At 36.8% G+C, this 19,718-nt stretch overlaps 1 protein-coding gene across 2 annotated transcripts; it reads left to right on the forward strand.

Annotated features, from left to right (window-relative positions):
- The first annotated feature begins 132 nt into the window (after nt 1-132).
- Nucleotides 133-19,258, forward strand: BROX (BRO1 domain and CAAX motif containing). Of its 2 annotated transcripts, none has more exons than XM_004439679.3 (13): nt 133-460; nt 2,515-2,631; nt 5,223-5,329; nt 5,683-5,779; nt 8,582-8,677; nt 9,689-9,761; nt 10,779-10,884; nt 11,586-11,675; nt 13,215-13,300; nt 14,473-14,554; nt 15,068-15,218; nt 16,057-16,216; nt 17,009-19,258. In XM_004439679.3, the coding sequence occupies exons 2-13, from the start codon at nt 2,531-2,533 to the stop codon at nt 17,093-17,095; spliced, it is 1,236 nt and encodes a 411-aa protein (XP_004439736.1). In that variant the 5' UTR covers nt 133-460; nt 2,515-2,530; the 3' UTR covers nt 17,096-19,258. The 2 variants fall into 2 exon arrangements, with proteins under 2 accessions (XP_004439736.1, XP_014650205.1); XM_014794719.2 differs by lacking the exon at nt 133-460 and adding an exon at nt 839-902.
- Nucleotides 19,259-19,718: the final 460 nt, after the last annotated feature.

Consider the following 19,718-nt stretch of genomic DNA (forward strand, 5'->3'; position numbering starts at 1 on the left):
CTTTGCGGCTCCGAGGCGGCCGCCCCGCCGAGGCTCCGCCCCCGAGGCCCCGCCCCGCGTTAGGTTGAGGCCGCCCCGCTCCCCCGAGCGGCCGCCATTGCTAGTGCGGCAGTCGTCCTCGGCTTGCGAGACCGGGCAGCCTCTGCTCTTCCTCCCTGGAGGAGCGACTGCAGCTCAAGAGGAAAAAGTAGGGAGGAGGAGCCAGGAATGGGCTGAGGAACGGAGTGTTGGAAGCGGGCTGCGACAAGGCGGCGGCCTCCGCCCCGAAGCGGTGCGCACTGCCGCCTCGGTAGCTGTCATGGCCGCCCGGGTCACGTGACTGCGACTCGGCGCAGGCCTGGATCCCCGTCGCTCTAGTTCAGTAGCCTCGGTGCTCCGAGACCCTCCCCTTCTCGCTTGCGGACTCGCACACTGCCTTTCTTCCCTCGGGGGGACTGCTGTACAGACTCCGAGGAATCCGGTAAGTGTGTCATGAGGATGGGCGTTTCCAGTAATATCCCTATCCCTGTCGTTCCCCCGGAGTCCCAAGCAGTAGGGTCACCCCCTTATACACAGTGTCCGGATAGTGGTCCAGAAGTCTCCTTCTGATGCCTTGAAACAAACGAAAGAAAATCCCCATTGGCCCCACGAATCGAGCTAGATTCGCCGAACCCCTTTACCCCGTCTCCACTGGCAGTTGGGGGGTCTTATAAACTACATAGGGGCTCGTTCTGCCGCCGTCTGCCTGCCTCTGCCTGGTAGATAGTATCGGCTTTCCACAGAAATGTCTGTTCAGCAGGAGGGGCGCGCTGGGTTGCGCCTGCGCACCGTGGCCGCCGCCTCCTCGCCCGGGACGGGGCACGGGAGGAAGAGGCTGGGTGGTAAACAGGAAGTGGACGCTCAGAGCTCGGGGCGGCGGTCAGGTAGGTTCCTCCGGGGACCCGGGGTCTCCGGGGCGGGGGGCGCTTGTCAGTAATCGGTGTCTTCCTGTGGAGTCGGGGTGAGTGGCAGCCTCGATCAGGCTGTTGTGCTGGTGGCTCTAAAGGCACCCTCGCAGCTGCGGGTGGGTGTGTCGTTCTGCCACCCCACCCTCCCGATTCCTGAAAACTGGGTCTGAGAGCCGGGAAAACGGGGCAGGGGCAGAGAATCAGCAGTCACCGCCTTCGTTCCTGAAGATAGAAACTCAGACATTTTCATCCAGGAAGAGGGAGGCCGCCTTGGAAGAGTATTTTGTAGGAATTTTGCTGTCATAAAATCAAGTCTATTGTGTGCCATTATCTCTAGACGGCTTGATTTATATGCACGTAGATGCTGTATTCGTTTACTTATGTTATAAAGGAGGTGTACATGGGTGATGTTTAACTATTACTTATATTTGCTTTAAAAGGACTTGTTAAATGTTTTGAGTCATCAATGAACTTGCTCAATTTTTCATTTTGTACACGATGCATTTTTTCTTCATTGGGTACCTAGTGATCTCACAAACCAGTTTTGTCCTGAATAAGTAAATATGGTCAGGGAGGTGCTTAAAGCAGGTATTTCATACACTGCAGCTCACTTTTTTTCCCAGCAAGAAAAGTTGATCAATAACATCGTATAATGACTTCAAATTAATTAACCCGTATCAGAATTTCTTTTCTGTTATTTCTTGGAATCCAATTGCCATATTTAAGTCTTCAGGTAGGCCTTCCTGTATTATTTTCACTGTCTGCCCAAGGACTTTTAGGCAAGGAAAATACTACTTTTTTTTTTTTTTAATCCTAAAAAGCATGGAACTTAATTTTTTAAAGTTGGCATTTCACTTAGGTAGTTTTTCAAATATTTTCGTTTTTAGGATAGAAGTTATTGATCAAGTATCATGTCTTTTTATCATGAAAATATTGATTCTTAGTAGCTATTCTGTGGAAACTATGTTTATTATAAAACACATGCTATAATCAGTCAGTTGGTGTCAGCAGCATCATATGGGAAGTACAGATCATGTAAAACCTATTTCTTTCAAGTAACCTTAGCAGTCTAAAATATGGGTCACTGTTGGAACCTGTTTTGGAAATTACATTGGTCTGGTCCCATGCCCTTCTCACTTGCAGCTGTCCAACCAAAGGCTAGTACTTTGCTGCTCAGAAGTGTAGTCTGGGAACCAGCAGCAGCAGCATCTCAGTTCCTACCCCCGGACTGTTGAATTAGAACCTGCATTTTAACAAGACCACCCCACCCAGGGTGGTTTTTGTGTACATGAAAGTTTAGCATTACTGCTCCAGTATTTTTAACATTGCAGTTACTGTGGGCAAATTTCCAAATGCTGTTTTTTTATAGGCTTGATCTAAACATAGGCTACTATAAATAGACAATTAAAAGAAGATTATTTATGGCAATGAATTAATTTGTTTATATATATGTATGTTTTACATATACTTTATATAAAAATGTATTCTGTAGTAAACTTTTATTTTAAAAATAATTACTTTTATACTATTTACACTGCTTATTAAATGTTTTATCTTTAATTTTTATATCTTTCTTTTTTGTCGATAGGAAACATCTGGAGAAAATGACACATTGGTTTCATAGGAACCCATTAAAGGCCACCGCTCCTGTCTCTTTTAACTACTATGGCGTAGTCAGTGGCCCCGCTGCTTCAAAAATTTGCAGGTAAGTTTTGGTCAATCTCAGCAAGTATTGATGGGCCACCTTTGAATGCAAGGTACTTTTTTACGTCCCATGGGCAACACAGAAGTATGTAATGCACTGTCCCTAACCTTAGACTCCTTGTAAACTTATAAATGATTCTGAAGATTTACATCATAGACTGTTTAAACTTTGGCAGTCGTCTAGGCCAGGGTCCTTGATTTTAGATCAGTAAGTGAGTCCCAGAGAGGCTAAAGCAATCACAACAGAAGAGTTAAGCTATGTATTACAAGGGTGCAAGAAACTCTGTGAAGTGGTACATGGGTATTGTTAGTTGGCCAGATAGTAAATTCATTGAGTTCTGAGCAGGAAGAGACCCCGTGACCTGGAATAGCCTTGGAATGACCTGTTAATGTAAGAGACGGACTTGAGCTGGGTTTTAAATAAATGGTATGGCTTAGATCAGGAGTTTGCAAACTGTGTGCCACAGATTTGGCCCACTGCTTATTTTTATAAAGTTTTATTGAAACACATCCCCCCCCCCTTTATTTACATGCTGTCTCTGGCTGCCTTTGGCTGCTTTCCTCTACAGCAGCAGAGTTGAGTAGTCCCAACAGAGACTTTTCGACCCATAAAGCCTAAAATATTTACTTTCGGCCCTTTACAGAACAAGTTTGCTGATCCCTGATTTAGATAGTAAGAAAGGAGAGGAGGAAGTCATTTCTGTCAAGAAAACCTTTGTTCTAGGGACAGTGAGGAGAGCAGTTTGACTGGAACAGAAGAGAGAGACGCAAGAGATATTTCAAAGGAGGAGTCGACTGGTCAGATTGACTGATTTGCTCTGGGAAGTTGAAAAGGATTCAGTCTCTAAGATACAGAACCTAGATGATCAAGACATTGATGGTACCAGTAACGGAAAATCAAGAGAGTTGCCGCGTTTTGTGGAAAGAAGTAATAGGAGCAGTAGGTAGGAAAACTGGCTTATTAATCTAGATCAGGGGTCAGTCAACGTCTTTTGTAAAGGACTAAGCAGTGAATATTTTAGGCTGGTGGACTACATACAGTCACTGGTGCCTTTTCTTCTTTGTTCATTTTTACAAAAATAAGCTGTGGGCCGTACAAAACCAAGTTACAGGTTGTAGTTGGCTAACCCCTGATCTTAAGCTTCTAGAGGTTGGTCCCAGCTTAACTTTTATCTGTAGCATTGGGCAAGTCTCATAACTTCTTTGGGTCTAATTACTCATCTGTAAAATGAACAGCCTAAATTAGATATTTCTAAGGTACATTTTTCTCAAATTCCTTAATTTTAAGATAAATACAACTTTACAGAAGTTGGGTTGCAAGTGATGTTTGAGCGCCTACCCGGAAATATCTAGCAAACTATTTGAGTCTAGAGTAAGCCTTAAGAATTCAGATTTTTTCCTAGTCCAGGAATTACTCCTTCCCAGTTAAATAACTCAACAAATTCATCAGGTAGCCCATCCCATTTTGTTCAGCTGTCTGTAATTGTTGGTATATACTTTATTGGATTATCCTTAGAGCTAGTACCAGTGAAAAAACAGTCCATCTAGACCATTCAAGATTAAGTCTGTGCTCTCTTCTAAACATCACTCTACGTTACAGCCCTTCTCACTCTTAAAGTATTTGAAATGTTAGTATTCTTTCACTCAACAAAGAATTTTGAGTGCATGCTTTGTCCTAGGCGCCTACTAAGTTCCGGGTATACAGTCCCTACTCTCTTGGTGCTTACAGTTCAAATTTAGTCTTTCTTTAATCATTTACATGTGAGTGTCTTCAATCATTGTCTGAAATATGATTTCTAGAACCCTCACTAAGCAAGTTGCCTTCTGAAATCAGATGTAGAACTGGGACAGGACCAAGTCAGAGCTGATGATGTACATCTAGGATTGGGTGTAAAGTTCTAATAGATGAGACCTCAAAAGAGGGAAAAGTGAAAAGCAAAGCCTGAACATTTTTGGAGGTGGGAATAAGAAGGACACATAGGAAAAAATATAGAAGGAACTTTTAGAGATAAGAGGAGAACCTGGAAAATTTAGTGTTGTTGGAATCAAAGGGGAAGAGAATTTTCTCAAGAAGGAAAGGGTGGATCTGCAACATTTATTGCTGCAGAGACGTAAAGGAGAGTGGAGACGAGGGAGCAGTTTTAAAGCAACTGGTGGCCACGTGTTTTTACGTATTCTTTATGTGGATGTTGAATTACAGAATGCAATTTCATTTTTAAAATGTGGTTTTCTACTTAATAAAGTATATTTTGATATAATGTCAAATTTTGACATTTTAAGGAGATACTAAAATCGTGCACAAACGTATTAAATTTCCATTTTTCAAAAAACTCACTGTGAACTGGTCAGTTTAATTTACTTATTCCTAATTCCTCCCTCCCATCTTAAATGTTCGTGTTTGATATTTTAAATTAAAACTTGCTGTATATTTTTATTACATAATTGTATCTGTAATTTGCCCCTTTAATTGGACTGAGTTTATTTTAGAACAACTTTTAGAACAGTTGTTACTGGAAATTTCACTTACCTCCAGTATTAGTTAATTAAATTCATTCCTGTGTACTTAGTATGTTTTTTTTTGTCTCCTCTAAGTGACTTGAGATCGTCCAGAGCACGGCTGCTTGAATTGTTCACTGATTTGAGCTGTAATCCAGAAATGATGAAGAACGCAGCAGATGCATATTTTTCACTTTTACAAGGTTAGTTATTTATATGAACCTTGGAATTTTTAAAAAGCCACTACACAGAAGTTCACATTTAATTCTTAGACTTTTCACATTTGAATAATTTAGTTTTATAGGCTATTTTTACTACGCTTGAGTTTCAGAAATGTGAGAATGTAAGGATGGTATGTGGTCTTTCTGACATTTTGGAAATTAAATGTGTACATATTTCATATTATGTTACCTTAGGAGAGGGTGCAAAATATAGAAAGGGAGACGGGGGCTAGGAGTTTCATTCAGGTACCTGGAAAAGTCATTATCTGAAAAATTTTCTAAATAGGACACTTGATATTTCTTCTAAAATGGAAATATTTTGTATCTTTTTATAGGTTTCATAAATTCATTGGATGAATCTACCCAAGAAAGCAAGTTACGATATATTCAAAATTTCAAATGGACTGATACATTGCAAGGACAAGTTCCAAGGTAGGCAGTGCTGACTACTAAATTGAAGCCATTTCTGTAAATTTTTAGCTAGTGGTTAATCCTTAGCCTCTGTTATTTGAAGAAATAAAATATAGGTCTGATCAGCATTTTCTCTTATCAGGAAATTAATTGAAAACATTTGACCTGATACATTCTGTTAAGTAAGAATGTAATTTATTTCTCCTGGACCAAATCTATTTTTGAGATAATCAATACAAATATTAACTAGAATTGAACAGCCTTGGCTTTTAATAACACGCAAAGAATGGTTTGGAAATTTGGAACCTAAATGTGTCTCTCAGTCTTTGCCTACATTCAAGCAGAGCAGAATTGTGGGTTCTCCCTGCTTCTCTTTTCTGACGGGTAGTTCAGACGTCTTGGGTCAGTCTCTTTCTCTCTCACTTTCTCCCAGGTTCCACCCAGCTCCATACTCTCGATTCACACTGTTTGTTTTCTTCCTAATTTCTCTGCACCATTTCTGCTCTTTCTAAAAACTTCCCCGAAGAACTTTCTCATCACTCACTTGAAACTGTTTAGAAGAGATCTAATTATAACAGGAAACAGATCATAATGGTGCTAAATTTAACTTTTTTTTTTTACACTTTGGGTGGTTTAAATGGTCATATATCTTTATCTCAATTTGCTTTGAAATTACCGTTTTGTAAAACCAGAAGGGAAGGAACTGGAGATTGCTGAAGAGCAGGGCGGGCCTTACAGAGGAAAAGTATGGACTTTGGATTCATACATATCTAGGTGCAATCTCAGGTCTTCTACTGTGCGTACATCTGCAAAAGCAGATGTATGTTGGGGTTCCAGATACAGGGCTTTTGTGAGGAACAAAATGGGAAAATTTATGTTAAGTGACTAAGATAATGTCAGGCATACAACAGACATTCAATAAATGTTAGTTTCCTTCCTTCCTTGGGAATATTGTACTAGAATTCGTAAACTGGGTAGGAAGTTGGGGACTATGGCTCCTTTCCAAATTTTAATATTCTGGGATATGGAGGTTTTCCAAGTCCTCGTTTTCTGCTTTTCTTTATGTGACCTCTTTGTACTTTATCTAAAATTAAGCAGTACTTTTCTTAAAAAAGACTTTTTTTTTTGTTAAAGAATCAAGCCTGTATCATTATTACTTTACAAAACTGCGGCAGATTCTGAAGTGTTTTGCATTACATAAATTTGGCACTTTTTCCCCACCATGCCAAGTTTCGATTCCTTGTAACAGCATTTTTCAGCATAGTTTTATGAGACAATGAAGAATTATGTGGTGAAGGCCTTAAGTAATAATACTGAATATTCATTACATCTGAGATTTTTAAATTGCTGTATTCTTGATTGCTGCTTATTCAGTAGAAGGTGCGCTGTGAGTATATCTGTTCTGAAAAATATTTTTTCAACTGTGTATACCATGACTACTTCTTCGATGTGGTATAACAGTAATGGAGTGTTTGGGGGCAAGGCAGATTGAAATAAAGGATAAAAAGGGAGAGAGTTATTCACAAAACGTCATGTAAATTAGCAAAACTACCTTATTATTTAAAGGTAACGTTATAAATTAGGTATGCCTACTAGATTATCAGATGTAATTCATTTGAAAGTTTTCAATGCTGAAAAGAATAAGCCATTAAACTATGCATTATATATTTTTTCAGCAGGGTAAAACTTTTAAAATGTTCATAAGTTGTTTGTATATTATAACATATATTAAAACAGGAGAGTTTATAAGTTTTTTTCTTTTTTTTTTTTTGGTGAGGAAGATTGGCTCTGAGCTAACATCTGTGCCCATTTTCCTCTTAGTTATCTTTGAATTACTATATGTTTTATAATAAATCTTTTTTTTAGTGTAAAAAGTTTCTGTGTCTCCATTCCTTTTAAGATGTAGGCAAAATTTAAATAAAAAATACAAAGTAGAGTCATGATTCTAGTTTCTTCCTTTTGGGTCACTTTTCTGTATCTTAGTATTATTTATGTAAAATAAGGGTATTCTGGTTTATTATTTCATCATTGGAGATAAATGAAAATTTTCAGTGTTTTACCAAAACAATAGTGATTAAAAATTAGTATCTTATTTGCTTAAAAAGCTTTTGCCATCTTCTTTGTGTCATATTTAGTAATAGAGTCTGAAAGAAACAAGACATAAAATATACTTGTTTTTAAGAGCTTTTTCTTCGTAGAATACTGATTGGTTTGGCTTTCAAAGTCTTCTGCAGTTTCCCTTCAGCTTGGCTTTTTGCCCATCTTCCCTGCTGTTCCAGGCAAGCTGGTTGGGTCACTACTGTCAGAAAAATCTTCATACTTTCTTGTGCTTTAACAGCGTCTTTCCCTCACCTGGGATGTCCTTCTGCTTCCCTTCCAGCCATCTTTTCACAGCACAGTTCAGGTTCTGTGTATAGCGTTAAGCTTCCTTCAGTCATTTTTGCCTGAAATCATCTCTCCTCTGAATACCATTTTCTTAAATAAACTGGATACTTGTTAAAATGTGGATTCTGGGCCCCTCCCAGACTTTCTGACTTTCTGGGGTTGAGTCCCAGAAATCTGTATTTTTAAAACTATTCTGTGTACAATAACCTTTGGGTTACTATTCCCGTGTTTACTATTATGAAGTACTTACTGGGCCATTACGTTTAGTCATTCATTGTTAATTATGTGTATGTGTTTTATATTAAACCCGAGCACTGTTTTCTTCATTTTTCCAGTTAGCATATAGTTCTTCATAATTTTGAGTTGGATCTGCAGTAGGCTTCATGTACAGTTGTCTCAGAAATTAATGGAATTTAACAATCATGTTTATAATTCTAGTGCCCAGCAGGATGCTGTTTTTGAATTAATTTCCATGGGATTTAATGTAGCTTTATGGTATACCAAATATGCTTCAAGACTGGCTGGAAAAGAAAAGTAAGTTAAAAGGGGAGGGTTATATGCATTCGTATTATTTTTCAAATATATGAAACTTCATTATTAAAAAGTCTAGGCTATTGATAAAAAGTACCACTTCTGATGTGAAAGGTTGCCTCATAATGTTAGAATTTTAAGTATCAGAATGTTAGAGTCCAGTGTTAAAAGGGTGAAAAAATTTTAATATTCTCATCATGGGGAAGGTCTTTCTAAATATAAAGCCCCAAACCAACAAAAGGAAAAGATTGAATATTTGACTACATAAAAGTACCGTAAACAAAGTTAAAAAATAAATGACAGATTGGTCAAAACTATTGCAGTGCATATGACAAATTGTTTTTATAATGTATACTTTTGCAAATCAGCAAGGAAAAGACCAACATATTAATTGAAAATAAGCAAAGGATATTAACAGGTAATTCACAGGAAAAGAAATAGAGGCTTATAAGTATGTCAAACGTGTTTTGAAGGATTACAGAATTGTGAAATAAAGTGAGATATAATTTTTATAATAGTAAAAGTGGATATTCGCAATATGAAACTGGCAGCTACCCACTATGATGCATCTGAACGTGGGAATAATATGCAGCCATTTAAAAATGAAGTTGCATTGTATGTGCTGATGTAAATTTATCTCTAGAGTAATTTAGGTGATTAAAATGAGCAGAGCAGTGAATATTGTGTTCGGATGTGTATTTTTAAAGTGCATGCATTAAGTGTGTAATATTTTATGCTTGTTTATGCACAGAAGAGTATCTGGAAGAAAAAGTAAGCCTTTGTCCATATCTCTAGACAGGGTCTCTGTTTTTTCATTTGTAGTATCTTCTTTCTGGATATTTTTCATGTGCATTTGTTACTTTTTTAAGTGTCAAATTAGGTTTTTTTAAAAGGAAGGAAATAGTGATGAGAAACACAAATGAGTTAATTTGGTTTTATGATAATCTATTAGTTATTGGTTTTGATACCAGAAACAGGATTTATCCTCTAACTAATGTAACCACTGTCTTGAAGCATAACAGAAGATGAAGCAAAAGAAGTCCATCGGAGCCTAAAAATTGGAGCTGGGATTTTTAAACATTTAAAGGTAAAATCATAATACAGTAATAATAAATTATATTCTTAATGCTTTAGTTCTTGAATAATTTTTCTTCCTTTCTTTCTTTGGGGGGCGAGGGGAGGGAATTATTTCATTATGTAAAAAGAACTAGTATGTGTTCTGTTTTCCTTATGTTAAGTACCTTGTTGATGAGTGCAGCCAATTACAGAATATTAACTGTCTCCATTTTAGATCACCAGCGAGTTTTACAGTGAGAAAATTCAAGTTGGAATTCACTGCTCATTTTTCTGTCTCTTCTAAAAAGATAGGAGAAAGCAAAGCACAAAAACTCATGGTTCTTACCATTTCCCATCGCTGTCTGCAGCGGTTGCCAGGGGCAGTCATGAGCCTGCAAACTTTTCTCTGTATTCTCTGCATCTCAGTGAAAACGCTGGAAGGGCGATCAGTACATACTACTTAGGTAAAATTGCCTGAAGATGTGGTGGGAAGTAAGGGAAAGACTAAGGTATTTTCCAACCAGAAATAACCCTACCTCATTCCAATTAAACTGCTGTTTACTGAAGGCCTCCTGGAGGACATTGTTGGGTTTTCTCATGATAAAGTAAGATGCTTTTACAGTGATTAAAAAGCTATGATTCTGAGTTAGCTCTAGAATTGTCGTCGTCTTTATATCTGCAGTTATTAATGTGAGTGAACAATTCTGGCCGTCCTTTAAAAGGGAGCTTTGGTTACTGTTTCAGATAAACGTTTTCTAAGATGAAATTATGATTTGCGTATCTAAGCAATCTATTATGATCCAAATTTTACTCTTAAATTTCTTGCTTTTACAAAAGGTTATAAAAAACTTTAGAAGTTTTCGTCTATAGGAGCTTAATTCTCTCTAAGCTTAATATTGCTCCCTTTTATACAATTTTTGTACCCCAAATTTCTGATAGATCCTCAAATTGAATGTTTCATAGCTTCCCCTTTCTTCATCTTGAACAACTGGGTTAAAATAAAATTTGGCCTGTTTGGTTTTTGTTTTTTTTTTTCTCTCTCTCTCAGGAAAGTCATATTCCAAAGCTTATAACACCTGCAGAAAAGGGGCGGGATTTAGAGGCACGACTCATAGAAGCTTATATTATCCAATGTCAGGCTGAAGCTCAAGAAGGTATCCTAAATGTTGTGTTTTTTTTGTTTTTTTGAAGAAAATCTATATTGGCGTTTAATTCTTTTTTTTTTTAAATCAGAATTAGCTTGAATTGAGTGTCAGGTTTTGAGAAATTTATAATGAGGAATAATTTTACTATTACCATTTGCCTTCAGTTTTAGTTAGCAGGAAAAGGCCTTCCAGTTTAATGGCTCTTTTTAAGAGGATTTTGATTTCATGCCATTTCTGACAGCATGAAATTAATTCTGCAACTCATCTTTTCCCCCTCAACCTTACTCATTCCTTTTCCTCTTCCATTATTCGGCTGACCTTGAACTCTTCACCTTTCAGTGGCGGGACATAAATGAAGACTTATGTGAAAACAATCAAGAAACTTTGTAGGCTTTTGTTTTTCTTTATTTCAAACTCTGGTGCCCTGAAAGTACTTGTTTTCTGTTAACACTATGCTATTTTGTAGTAGTATTTTTCTGTGATTAGCTAGTAATTGGCTAGTAATTTATTTAAAGAAATGGTATGAGAACCAACAAGATGAGTGTTTTCTGTTTGTTTGCGTTTTCCGTAACTTACATTTCATGTGAAAATTTAACAGACTATTAACAGCCCAGATAGATTGTCAGACTGCCTTTTGCTGTTACAGTTGAACTTAGGGTGAATGCGAATGAACTTAATTACACATTCACTTTATTGTGTTTATGTAACAGTAACAATTGCTCGAGCAATTGAACTGAAACACGCTCCTGGACTAATTGCTGCACTGGCATATGAAACAGCCAATTTCTATCAAAAAGCTGGTAAGTTTATAATTCTGTTGTTCCATTTTTAGTCTTTAGAGTTTCACATTAAGCTCTTGCCTTAATAGGAACAAGCAGAACAAAAAGATTCTCAGATTGTTTCATCATAGCAAAACTGGGACAATATCTGCATTATTTTATTAATCTTATGAAAAAGAAAATAATTAGAGCTGTTTACAGTTAATATGTTACATAACTTGTAATGGAAAGGATGGTGCTGTACTTTGTAACCAGTTATATCTAATAATGATGCAGCTGTTTTGCTTTTGAAATTTTTTTGGTCTTGATAACAACCTTATAGTTACAGCGAGAAACTGAAATCTAGAAAATTTAACATAACTAACCCATAATTGAACTGCTAGCAGGTGGGAAGCTGGGACTAGAAGTCAAGTCTTCTCATTAGCTTATTATTCTTTTCATTAACTTATTTAGGAAAGATCCATATGTTTCTATTTATGAGGTGGTTACTATTTTAGTTGCTGAGTACACAGAGATCATTAGAACAGATTCACAGTCTCGGGAAGGAGACATATGTGACGACAGTATTATAGCATGAAATAAGATTGTTACAGCAGTGAAATAAAAACCTAAAGTTTAGGGTCTGGGCGTGCTAGAGAGGGCTTCCTACAGGAAGTTGGTGTTTTAGCCTTATTTTGAAATATAATAGAAGCTCTAAGTTTGGTAGAAAGCTTTAGTGTGTGGGAAGAGTAGAACATTCTGTAGTATGTACAGAGATAAAGAACTTAGCACATTCTGGGACCTTTAGACCGATGCTCTGAGCTGAACCAGAGTGATTGATAGGAGAAAAGGTTAGGAAATGGATTGTAATCCTATCTAAGAATTTGGCCTTTAGTCAGTAGATATTTGGGACCCATTAAAAAATATAAAGTAAATGTGACTTGATTGGATTTGAATTTAGGAAAGTTCCCTGTGGTTGCAAGATGAGAAATGGGCTTGCCAGGTGTAGGAGTAGCAGGCTGACTTGACTTAGCACTTAGGAAGACATGATTATAGTCTGTGGAGGAAGCAATGAAAACTTCAACACAGTGAAGTAGGAAATGGAGAGAAAGAGATCCATCGGAGAGATGTTTGGCAGGATATGTTGTAAGTGTGTATTTTATACAAGATTCAGTGATAGGGTGGTGAATGAGGGGAGAGTATCCTTTGTGTTTCTGACTTGGGTGACTAGAATACTCTGCATTGCTGTATTATATAAATTTTAAAAACTAGGTAATAGCATAATTCATATTTACCTTGAAGTTCTCAGTTATATCTATTTTTATCATTATCGTAAACTTAAGTTTCATTAACCATCAAATCAAAGGGGTGCTATGGTATCTAACCAGTCTTACTATGTAGTTAAAATATAGTTATGGAAAAATAAATCACTTTAAATAAAGCAAAGTTTTAAGAAAATGTGTAAATGCTTGAGTTGTGGACTTGAATGGCATTCTGCTTTTAACATCTGAACTCATGAACTGAAAGTCTTCTAGTGAATCAGGGTGAAATTATATTTTGCTTTTTAAAATGTAACTTTAGATCATACTTTATCCAGTTTGGAGCCTGCATACTCTGCTAAATGGAGAAAATATCTTCATTTGAAAATGTGTTTCTACACAGCTTATGTAAGTATTTATAACCCTGAAAACAATGTAAATTACTGTCTTTCCAGCCCCTGGAGTGCCAGGTCTGTCATCTAGCCAGACTCTTGATTAGCATTCTACAAATAATAGACAGCTCTCAGTAAATGTTCACCAACAGTGCAGCCATTGTGAACTGACGTGGGTGGAAAGAGATGATGTAGGATTGTAGAACTGGATTATAGCAATGGAATTAATATTTGATTTAGACCCACTTTTAAGCTGGAACCTTCTGCCTACTGAAGAATTCTCTCAGTTGTTCCATCCTGCACATGAGAAAGATATTTACTAATTCTAATCTTAAAGCCTACCACGCAGTGTGTCACCTGGGTTGGTGAAGAACCATTAGTACGCACCCTTTTGGAAGTTACTTATCAGTGTATTATACCCACCAAAAAAACTTAACTTGTTTTGTTGATTAGAATGTCATGTGAAAGATAATCAAAACCCTTTTTGAGATCCAAGTGGACATATTTATTTCTTATAATCTGTTTTCAGGCATCCTGCGTAATACCATGTGCAATCCTTGCATTGATAGAGACATTTAAAGAGTGAATATATTGGGCCAGCCCTGGTGGCCTAGTGGTTAAATTGGGCGGGCTCCCCTTTGGTGGCCCAGGTTCAGTTCCTGGGCACGGACCTACACCACTCATCTGTCAGTGGCCGTGCTGTGGTGGCGGCTCACGTACAAAAAAAAAGAGGAAGATTGGTAATGGATGTTACCTCAGGGCAAATCCTCCTCAGCAGAAAAAAAAAAAAAAAGAGTGAATATGTCCTACTTCGGGCTCAGACATTTCTCTTAAAACCTTGTTAATCCTTAACCTCAGAATCCTCCCTCTCTCCCTCCCCCTCTGCATCAGCACAATAATTTCCCTCCTTTATCCACTATGCCCTAATTTTAAAAATGGGTTTCAGCAAATGCTTTTTGCTCTCAGTCCGTGATTAGAAGGCTAGTTGGACTCAAGGCTTGACATAATTCCACTTTTTATATAAACAGAGAAGGGGGAAAGCTTACTCAAGTAAAGAAATGTAAGGGATTGCATTGATACTTCAAACAATGGACAAAGGCATTTATTTATCTGATGCATATGTAAAACAAAAGTAGTGGAAAGCATCATTTGGGGAAAGAATGAATAAAAATTTGTTTCTTTTATCAGGCTTACTGTTACCATGGTCAGACTTTGTTGGCTAGTGATAAATGTGGTGAAGCCATCAGGTCTCTCCAAGAGGCAGAAAAATGTAAGTGTTCCTGCCAGAGTATTAACTCTTTTTTTAAAAACAAATGTGGGCCGGCTGGGTGGCATAGTGGTTAAGTTTGGACGCTCCGCTTCAGCAGCCTAGGGTTTGCAGGTTCAGATCCCGGGCGCAGACATACACACTACTCATCAAGCTGTGCTGTGGCACATTCAAAATAGAGGAAGATTGGCACAGGTGTTAGCTCAGGGACAATCTTCTTCACCAAAAAAACCCCCACGAATATTGTATCATGAAAGGAAATAGGCAATTAAAAGAGATTGTGGCTGGGTTCATGAAAGAGAATGGGAATGAGTGAGGTAATTGGAGAAAAGAAAAAAATGTTTCAGAAACCCAGAACCCATAGAAAATACTCACCTTTCCCTTATACTCTTATTGGTGTTGCTGTTGTACTAGGCAAAGAGCAGTGAAATTTCCTACCATCTCTGATTTAAGGCCTTTTTAGTATAAATAATAATTAATTATAATCAAATGGCTTTGTATCCCCTTCACATGCAGTTTATGCAAAGGCAGAAGCATTATGCAAAGAATATGGAGAAACCAAAGGACCTGGACCAACAGTCAAACCTTCAGGACACTTGTTCTTTAGGAAACTTGGAAATCTTGTGAAGAATACACTAGAAAAATGTCAGAGAGAAAATGGATTTATGTGAGTACAGCTCAGTATTATTTAATATATAATGTGTAAATATTAATATTGTTTCACAGTTGCTGTTAGTCTCTATTCCCAAAGATTTTGTGTCAAATTGCATTTAAGTTTAGCATTAATCTTCTCTTTACATTGGTGATAAAGTTCACTTGTGTTGGATCTAACTTTTATTCTGCTTCTGATGATGATATATAAAAGCAGATTTTAAAATTTCAACATGAATTATTAACATATAGCCCACTTATACTGTCCTAATTTTCTCTCTGTTTCCCTGCCATTCCTTCTCTGTATGTTATATATATCTTCTCAACTCCCTTTGCATATTCATCTCACTCTGGTTTCGGCTACCTGTCAAGTAGAGAAGTTCATTTTCTGTCTGTCCTGCCTAGTCCTATGAAGCAGTTTTCCATTATTAAATCAGCATTGTTCAAACTGTAGGTCACCACCTATGGATGTTGGTGGAATCCATTTTGTCCCTGCTTTTGTCTCTTTATATTCTTCCCCTTATATTCTGTACCTTGTACTGAGCTCTTGAACATGGCCTGGTTTAACTATCACTTCCTTTGGAAAGCGTCCTTGAAACCCCAGATGTGGGTTAATGCCCCTCTTTTGTGTTGTCATGGCATTGTACATTCATCTTAGCTGTGATTATGTTGCATTGTAGTTGACAAGGTTTCCTGACTGTCTCATCTACTCATCTGTAAGCTACATGAGGCAGGAAAATCTTCTCTGCCTTATTCATCATTAAATTGTCATTATTTCACGCAGGGTCTTGAGCATAATAGGCACACAAATAGTTAACAAATGAGTGAATTGCGATTTAAATTGCTTTTTGCAGTTACTTTCAGAAAATTCCAGCAGAAGCCCCACAGCTGGAACTCAAAGCAAATTATGGTCTCGTGGAGCCTGTACCTTTCGAGTTTCCTCCTACAAGCGCGCACTGGACTCCGGAGACGCTGGCTGCCTTTGATCTCACCAAAAGACCCAAGGAGGACACTGTACGAGACTGGGTTTTTTTCCATTCGTTCACACAAGTTTAAAAAGAGAATTCAGAGTTAGCATTTTGATGTTTTTCTCTATTTAAATAGATATATGTGTTTGTCTAAATGTTAAATTAGCTAATTACATTGATGAAATGTGTTGTAAAACTCTCTCAGAGATAAGACCTCTAGGCCTCAATTGTCTTCTGATTTCCTACGTAATTGACTGGCATTGTTTTCAACACATTATCTTGCCTTTTTATAATTTGTCATTACCTCCTTTAAGAAGACTGTGGGAGAAAAGATCTAAAAAGGATGGCTCATCCGTGTTTATGTTACTATAGCGATACTCTCTGGTTTTGATTTAGCATAATACAGAGTATTTGAAGATTTGACCTAATTTCATCATTCCGTGAAATCATCCAGGGATAAAATAAGACTGCTTTTATTCATTTATATCTAAGTACATCTTGGTGTACTAAATGAAATGGTAGATTAAGTGGGAAATTTGAGATTTGACTAGCAAAAGATGAGGGATCTGTAAAAAAAAAAAAAAAAAATGCAGGAGGGGAGAATGAGAATTATTTTGCAGCCACATCTCCTTCCTTGAAATTGGATTGTTTTTGTATAATTTCCTACCCATACCAAAACCATTATTTCTTAAAGTAACTATCTTTGCATCCTGTTCAGCCTCTAAAATAATGCCCTAAGAGATAGCCTACTACCTACATAAAAGTCTGAAGTGGAAAAGATCTAGTGTTTGTTTTCCAAATCTTAGTGTACTGACACTGCCTCCTTCTTTCTCCCTAGAGCAAACCCAAACCAGAAGAGGCGGTGAAACCTGTGAAGGAACCAGACATCAAACCGCAGAGAGACACTGGGTGCTCCATCTCCTAAAATACACGGAGGCACGTGCACCGGGAATTTCTCTGCTAGTAGACGAGATAAGCCGTGGAACTCCGGTTCATCTTTCTTGAAATGATTTCTGTGAAGCCTATAGAGTGATTTAGTACATTCAGAGGGAATCTGCCTTCAGTTTATTTGTTCTTGATTTTTAATATAGTGGAGATGTTCCATGCTTTGTTTCCACACTCCTTTTAAGCAGGACAATGTTTGAAAGATTTTATTGTGCCTTTAAAGGGCATATTTAGGCGTTGGGTTTTTTCCCCAAACTCTGGGTAATAAGTTTTAAGTTAATATATTATAGGCTAGAATCATGTGGTTTCAGGTATGTTTTTCTATCTCCACAAAAAACATTTATTTTCCTTCCTCTTATTTGATACCAGAAGAATGACACTAATAGGTTTTTAAGAGAGACAGTTTTTTTCCCTTCATTATGTTGATTGTAGCACAGACTTGTTAGGTTCTGAATCAGTTATGTTTTCTGGTAGAAAAAAAAGTCATTTATAGTTAAAGATGAGAAAATCTCATACCAAATCCCTTGCATATGTTAGAATCTATGATTTTCTCGAAAATCAGTGTTTATGGATTTGTTGAGATCATTTAAGAACTTACTCCTATTCTGATAGCCCTGTACTTCATTTCAGTCTCTAAACCTGCAATGATTTTTACAAGTACCTTTTCTAATGGGTGTTTTTACTTAAAGGACAAAACTTTGTAACAACTCCTAGTGTTTCTATATGAGAGAAGACAGAATGAAAATGTTTTTGCAGAAGTCAAATATTGCATGATATAAAGAAAAAACTTTAAACCTAAACAAGATAGGTTGTCCTGAATTACACTGGTAACTCGCTACTTTGCTACAGAAGTTATGGTAAAATGCCTTTGTTACCTGATTTCCGTGAACGTTATTTTTGTATGGTTTTCTAATACACATATCCTGCCAAAATTGTATTGCTTTAGGCCAAAGGCCATAGCAAAAACTCAGAGAGCCAACAGATGAAAAATGATCTTAAACATAGCTTGTAATATTTGAAACAATTAGTTTACTATATACACAAACTTGGGAAACAGTGGATGCATAATACTTTAACAAAAGTCACACATCTGTAAGTTTATCTTCTTTTGATTATTCTCCCGGAGCGTTAGCTAGTTTTCCTTTTATAAATGACAGATTGGTTCACTTAATAGAAAAATAATCGTAGTAGCATATATTGAGAGCTCACTGTGTGCCAGGCACTCTGCTGATCACGTACATAGGTAAAACCATTGAATCCACACAGCAGCCCTGTGAGAAGTATGTAAAATCTGCATAAAGTGTTGAAATAGGAATAAACGTTTCATTATGAAGAATAAATAGATTATGCTTATCTGAATCAATATTGTGTTCAAATAAATGATCACTTAAATCATAGTTTACACTCCTGAAAAAAGCTACATAAGATCAGTGAGGCTTTTTAAAAAAAAATATGGAAATGCTAATAACTCCTTACCATATAATATTTAATATTTGAAGCTGCAGTTTCCAGAATAAATGAGTAATAACTGAACACTTAATTTTATTTTGCTGTCTATAGAAAAAATATTTTAAGTTTCACTGTATTTTGTCTGATACTACAAAATTATTCGTCAGTTTGCTATATGCCGTTTACTGACCAAACTTTAAACAGGGCTTGATGCCAGCTTCTTACTCTGCCTGTAGGACCTATTTATCTTAGGTACTAGTGCTTATTATCCTAGTTACTAAATTTTTACATTGACGTTTTTGTGGATCAAACTACCGTATTTGGAATTAAAACATGTAATAATGCTCAGTGCTTCTGTAAAATGCAGTAAATACTGGTATTACCTTAAATCCATAATTGGCAACTTTGACGAGCAGACAATATTCTGTTGACTCAGCAAAGGTAACACTTTGTGACTAAAATATCCCATTATACATAATATTGTTTGAAGTGGTATTGGAAATTTGGGGAAGTTAACAAATGTAAAGAAGTTGCATGAAGGTTATAGAGAGATGTAACTATTTGTGTTAACTATTATGTACATTTCATACTTAGTTTAAACAGGATAATGATAGCTAACCTATCCTGCTAAAAGTGTTGTTTGTATAATGAATTATCTTTTTATTTATGAAAATAAAAGTAATTTTACTAACAATTTCGTTGGAATTATTTTTATTTTTTGATAAATGTTTACATTTATTAAGCCAGTAACAGAGTTAATACAATGCAGAATCGTAATTCTTCACAGTAACATTTTAAAATGACAGATACATTTTGCATCAGTTGTTTCATGCTACATGAGTTCATGAAATATTCAACACTCCTTGACTGATCTGGTTTCTATTTATGTTTGTTGATACTTATCACCTCTTAATCTCAAAATAAGACTTCGATCAGCCTGCATATATCTTTCATAGTATTACCCAGTATGATGCAGTGTTGTCTACTGTGGCAAGCTAAGCTACAAAGCTTATCATTATTGCTATACAATACTCTGTAGAAAACTTCGTACTTTGGAAACCGAGGTGGCATTTTCAGTGCCATATAGATGTACTCAGAAATAAAACCATATTCAGAAATATTTTCCAGAGTAATTGTGCTTTAGAAAATACCAC

This window comes from Ceratotherium simum, chromosome 36 (genome assembly GCF_057802395.1).
Source record: "Ceratotherium simum simum isolate JZ-2026a chromosome 36, ASM5780239v1, whole genome shotgun sequence".
In the NCBI taxonomy this organism is placed as follows: Eukaryota; Metazoa; Chordata; class Mammalia; order Perissodactyla; family Rhinocerotidae; genus Ceratotherium; species Ceratotherium simum.